Below are 5,440 nucleotides of genomic sequence, written 5' to 3'. Positions count from 1 at the left end.
TAGATATGGAGGTCTCAGTATGTTACCCAGGCTAGTCTGGAACTCCGAGGCTCAAGTGATCCTTCCAACTCAACCTCCCAAATTATTGAGATTACAGGCAATCTCTGAATATTCTCTTCATCAAAACCTGGCATCTCCTATCAGCACTGATGCTCCCACTGCCCTCTCAAAGGGGAGCTATTTTTTTTTCCCCAAATGCTATACAAAGAATGTAGAGGTAGCATAAGCATTATCTGTTACTTATTTTGGCTGCCAGGCTGCTATTCTTGTCTTCCCTAAAACTCTCCAACTTGTTTGGAGCTCATGCTGGCAGAGTATTCCACATGATATCCTATCTTTCAGTGGTCCACTGTGTATACCTCTGTATCAGTCTTCCTCACTCCTTGAAGATTTTAGCACTGAACTCTGCCTCTCTTTTCAATAATCTTCCTGTTGTGACTCTTGGTGATATCAATATCTAAGTAGGTAATACTTCCAATACTCGGTCCCCTGACCTATCCTCCAATAATCTTGTTTTCCATACAACTGCAGCATCCACTCCCACTGGCTTACCTTAGGCCCATAATTTCTTTTTTGCTTGTATACTTTTTTTTTTTTTTAAATATAGAGACAGGGGTCTCACTGTGTTTCCCAGGCTGGTCTCGGACTCCTGGCCTAAAGCAATCCTTCTGCCTTGGCCTCCCAAAGTGCTGGGATTACAGGTGTGAGCCACTGCAAGTGGTCTTGCTTGTATACCTCTACCAGAATTTTTAAAAACTACATACTGCCTCACACAATTCTTTACCTTTCTAGCAGTGCAATGCAAAGCAATCTTGATGCTGTCCATTAACAAGTATTCATATATGTCCCTCCCACTCTAATCACTTGCTCAACTAATCAAACCATTGGTGCCATTTAATTCTGCTTTATCTCTATTTGGCAAAAACAAACATCAGACAAGGGAAACTAAACTCTGATTTGTACCTTTTCACCTAAACTAACTTGGCTCTATCTGTAAACAAATCTTTGGGTAAAGCCACTAGTGACAGCAATGTCACAATGCAGAAACAGCAAGACATTTTATAAGACTTGCAAACAAAACTAGAGAGCTCAAAGCATAAAGATAACTACAATCCCAGCTGCTATCCAGAGTGTCTAAATCAGTGTGATTAAACAGCTTGGAAATTTGGGAAAATGGGTCTGAGTTCTGCCAAAGCTTCTCACATTTTAAGTTGGCATTTAATATGTTTCCAGGTGTAGGTTTAATATCCTTGACAAAAATAGAAAATATTAAAGATTGCATAAGATGAAGTGGGAAAAACGGTTCATTATAAGGTCTGATATACCAAAGTTGAACTGCTTTATTGAATAAATCTTGTAAATTTTATAAGTTGCTTTTAAAAGAATCAAATTCGCTGATTTACATGGCATCTTCTGTTGGAATTCAGAACTTCTCAATGGGCCAAAATGTCCTGATTCTAACTCTAAACTTCAGCCTTAACAAAAATACATATTAAATGGGTGGCAAGACAGATTTGAGGATTCTTGATTCATCATTATAGGGGACTTACCCAAAACTCAAATGTAGTTTATCTCTTTGTTCGGCACTCAGAAGAATTTTACCCTTGGTAATGGATCACTGTATGAGTCAATTTTCATGCTGCTGATAAAGACATACCTGGGCAATTTACAAAAGAAAGAGGTTTATTGTCCAGTGTGGTGGCTCACGCCTATAATCCCAACACTTTGGGAGGCCGAGGTGGATGGATCACGAGGTCAGGAGATTAAGACCATCCTGGTTAACATAGTGAAACCCCATCTCCACTAAAAAACCAAAAAAAACAAAAAAATAGCCAGGTGTGGTGACAGGTGCCTATAGTCCCAGCTATGCGGGAGGCTGAGGCAGGAGAATGGCGTGAACCTGGGAGGCAGAGGTTGCAGTGAGCCGAGATCACGCCATTGCACTCCAGCCTGGGCAACAGAGCGAGACTCTGTCTCAAAAAAAAAAAAAGAAAAGAAAGAGGTTTATTGGACTTACAGTTCCACGTGGCTGGGGAGGCCTCACAATCCTGGTGGAAGGTGAAAAGCATCTCTCACATGGCGACAGACAAGAGAAGACAGAAGTAACTCCCATTTTTAAAACCGTCGGATCTTGTAAGACTTATCCACTAACATGAGAACAGCACGGGAAAGACCCATCCCCCATGATTCTTTTTTTTTTTTGAGACTAAGTTTCACTTTGACGCTGAGGCTGGAGTGCAGTGGTGTGATCTGGGCTCACTGCAACCTCCGCCTCCAGATTCGAGTGATTCTCATGCCTCAGCCTCCCAAGTAGCTGGGATTACAGGTGCCCGCCACCGCGCCTGGCTAGTTTTTGTATTTTTAGTATAGATGGGGTTTCACCACATTGGCCGGGCTGGTCTCAACTGCTGATCGCAAGAGATCTCCTGCCCTGGCCTCCCAATGTGCTGGGATTACAGGCATGAGCAACCGCGTCCAGCCCACATGATTCAATTACCAGGTCCCTCCCAGGACACATGGGTTATGGGAGCTATAAGACTTGGGTGTGGACACAGAGCCAAACAACATCATTCTACCCCAGCCCCTCCCAAATCTCATGTCTTCACATTTCAAAAGCAATCATGCCTTCCCAATAGTCCTCCGAAGTCTTAACTCATTTCGGCATTAACTCAAAAGTCCACAGTCCAAAGTCTCATCTGAGACAAGACAAATCCCTTCTGCCTATGAGCCTGTAAAATCAAAAGCAAGTTATTTACTTCCTAGATACAATGGTGGTATAAGCATTGGGTAAATACAGCCATTCCAAATAGGAGAAATTGGCCAAAACAAAGGGACTACAGGACTCATGCAAGTCTGAAATCCAGCAGGGCAGTCAAATCTTAAAGCTTCAAAATGATCTCCTTTGACTCCATGTCTCACATCCAGGTCACACTGATGCAAGAGGTGGATTCCCATGGTCTTGGGCAGGGTAAAGCCTCCCTCTGGGCTGCTTTCACAGGCTGGCATTGAGTGTCTGCAGCTTTTCCAGGCACATGGTGCAAGCTGTTGGTGGATCTACCATTCTGTGGTCTGGAGGATGGTGGTGCTCTTCTCACAGCTCCACCAGGCAGTGCCCCAGTGGTGACTTTGTGTGGGGGCTCTGACCCCACATTTCCCTTCTGGCACTGCTCTAGCAGAGGTTCTCCATGAAGGCCCCACCCCTACAGCAAACTTCTGCCTGGGAATCCAGGAATTTCCATGTATCTTCTGAAATCTAGGTGGAGGCTCCCAAACCCCAATTCTTGACTTCTATGTACTCGCAGGCTCAATACCACATGGAAGATGCCAAGGTTTGGGGCTTCCACCCCCTGACGCAACAGCCCAAGCTCTATGTTGGCCCCTTTCAGTCACTGCTGGAGCAGGTGAGATGCAGGGCACCAAGTCCCTAGGCTGCACACAGCATGGGGACCCTGGGCCTGGCCCACAAAACCACTTTTTCCTCCTAGGCCTCTGGACTGGCGATGGGAGGGGCTGCCATGAAGACCTCTGACATGTCCGGGAGGTATTTTCCCCATTGTCTTGGGTATTAGCATTCGGCTCCTTGGTACTTATGCAAATTTTTGCAGCCAGCTTGAATTTCCTCTCGGAAAATGGGATGTTCTTTTCTATCGCATTGTCAAGCTGCAAATTTCTCAAACTTTTATGCTCTGTTTCCCTTATAAAACTGGTAAAACTGAATGCCTTTTTTTTTGAGATGGAGTCTCAATCTGTTGCCCAGGTTGCTGTCAGTGGCATGATCTCGGCTCACTGGAACCTCCAACTCCTGGGTTCAGGCGATTCTCCTGCCTCAGCCTCCCAAGCAGCTGGGACTACAGGCGCACACCACCATGCCTAGCTAATTTTTGTATTTCTAGTAGACACAGGGTTTCATCATATTGGCCAGGCTGTTCTCGAACTCCTGACCTCTTGATCCACCCTCCTCAGCCTCCCAAAGTGCTGGGATTACAGGTGTGAGCCACCGCACCCGGTCAAAACAGAATGCCTTTAACAACACCCAAGTCACCTCTTGAATGCTTTGCTGCTTAGAAATGTCTTCCGCTGGCCAACATAGCAAAACCCTGTCTCTACTAAAAATACCAAAAATTAGTCGGGCATGGTGGTGGATGCCTGTAATCCCAGCTACTCGGGAGGCTGAGGCAGGAGAATTGCTTGAACCCAGTGAGCCGAGATCCCACCACTGCACTCCACCCCAGGCAACAGTGCGAGACTCCATCTCAAAAAAAAAAAAAAAGAAAAAAGAAATGTCTTCCATCAGATACCCTAAATCATCTCCCTCAGGTTCAAAGTCCCACAAATTTCTAGGGCAGGGGCAAAACATCACCAGTCTCTTTGCTAAAACATAACAAGAGTCACCTTTGCTTCAGTTCCCAACAAGTTCCTCATCTCCATCTGAAACCACCTCAGACTGGATCTTATGTTCATATCACTATCAGCATTTTTGTCAAAGCCATTCAACAAGTCTCTTGGAAGTTCCAAACTTTTCCACATTTTCCTGTCTTCTTCTGAGCCCTCCAAACTGTTCCAATGTTTGCTTGCTACCCAGTTCTGAAGTCACTTTCACATTTTCAGGTATCTTTTCAGCAACACCCTACTCTACTGGTACCAATTTACTGTATTAGTCCATTTCCATGCTGCTGATAGACATACCCAAGACTGGGCAATTTACAAAAGAAAGAGGTTTATTTGGACTTACAGTTCCACATGGCTGGGGAAGACTCACAATCATAGTGAGGGCAAGGAAAAGCAAGTCACATCTTACATGGATGGCAGCAGGCAAAGAGACAGAGCTTGTGCAGAGGAACTCCTTTTTTTTTTTTTTTTTTTTTTGTTTTGAGACAGAGTCTTTCTCTGTTGCCCAGGCTGGAGTGCAGTGGTGCAATCTTGGCTCACTGCAACCTCCTTCTCCCAGGTTCAAGCAATTCGCTCTGCCTCAGCCTCCCTAGTAGTTCAGATTACAGGTGCCCACCACCATGCCCAGCCAGAACTCTTTTTAAAACCATCAGATCTCATGAGACTTATTCACTATCACAATAACAGCACAGGAAAGTCTTGCCCCCATGATTCAATTACCTTCCACTGGGTTTCAAGATGAGATGTGGGTGGGGACACAGCCAAACCATATCACAGCTACTCTGAAAGCTGAGCTGGAGGGTCACTTCGGCCTGGGAGGTTGAGGTTGCAGTGAGCCGTGTTCATGCCAATGCATTCCAAACTGGGTGACAAAGTGAGACCCTGAGAAAGAAAGAAAGAGAAAGAAAAGAGAGAAAGAGAGAGAGAGAAAGAGAGAAAGGAAAGGAAAGACAGACAGAAAGACAGAAAGAGAAAGAGAGAGAGAGAAAGAAAGAAAGAAAGAAAGAGAGAGAGAAGGAGGAGAGGGGAGGAGAGGAGGGGGAGGGGAGGG

At 45.1% G+C, this 5,440-nt stretch overlaps 1 protein-coding gene across 1 annotated transcript in view; it reads right to left on the bottom strand.

The window, feature by feature from the left end:
- Positions 1–5,055: 5,055 nt before the first annotated feature.
- Positions 5,056–5,440, bottom strand: part of LOC105542164 — a 5,551-nt gene continuing 5,166 nt past the window's right edge. Inside the window, exon 4 of the mRNA XM_011983583.1 lies at positions 5,056–5,271. Within this exon, the coding sequence (XP_011838973.1) occupies positions 5,192–5,271 (80 nt within the window). The 3' untranslated portion in view covers positions 5,056–5,191. The remainder of the gene's footprint in view (positions 5,272–5,440) is intronic.

This window comes from Mandrillus leucophaeus, unplaced genomic scaffold (assembly GCF_000951045.1).
Source record: "Mandrillus leucophaeus isolate KB7577 unplaced genomic scaffold, Mleu.le_1.0 Scaffold251, whole genome shotgun sequence".
In the NCBI taxonomy this organism is placed as follows: Eukaryota; Metazoa; Chordata; class Mammalia; order Primates; family Cercopithecidae; genus Mandrillus; species Mandrillus leucophaeus.
The sequence above is the reverse complement of the archived record's forward strand: the minus strand, read 5'-3'. Positions and strand labels throughout refer to the sequence as shown.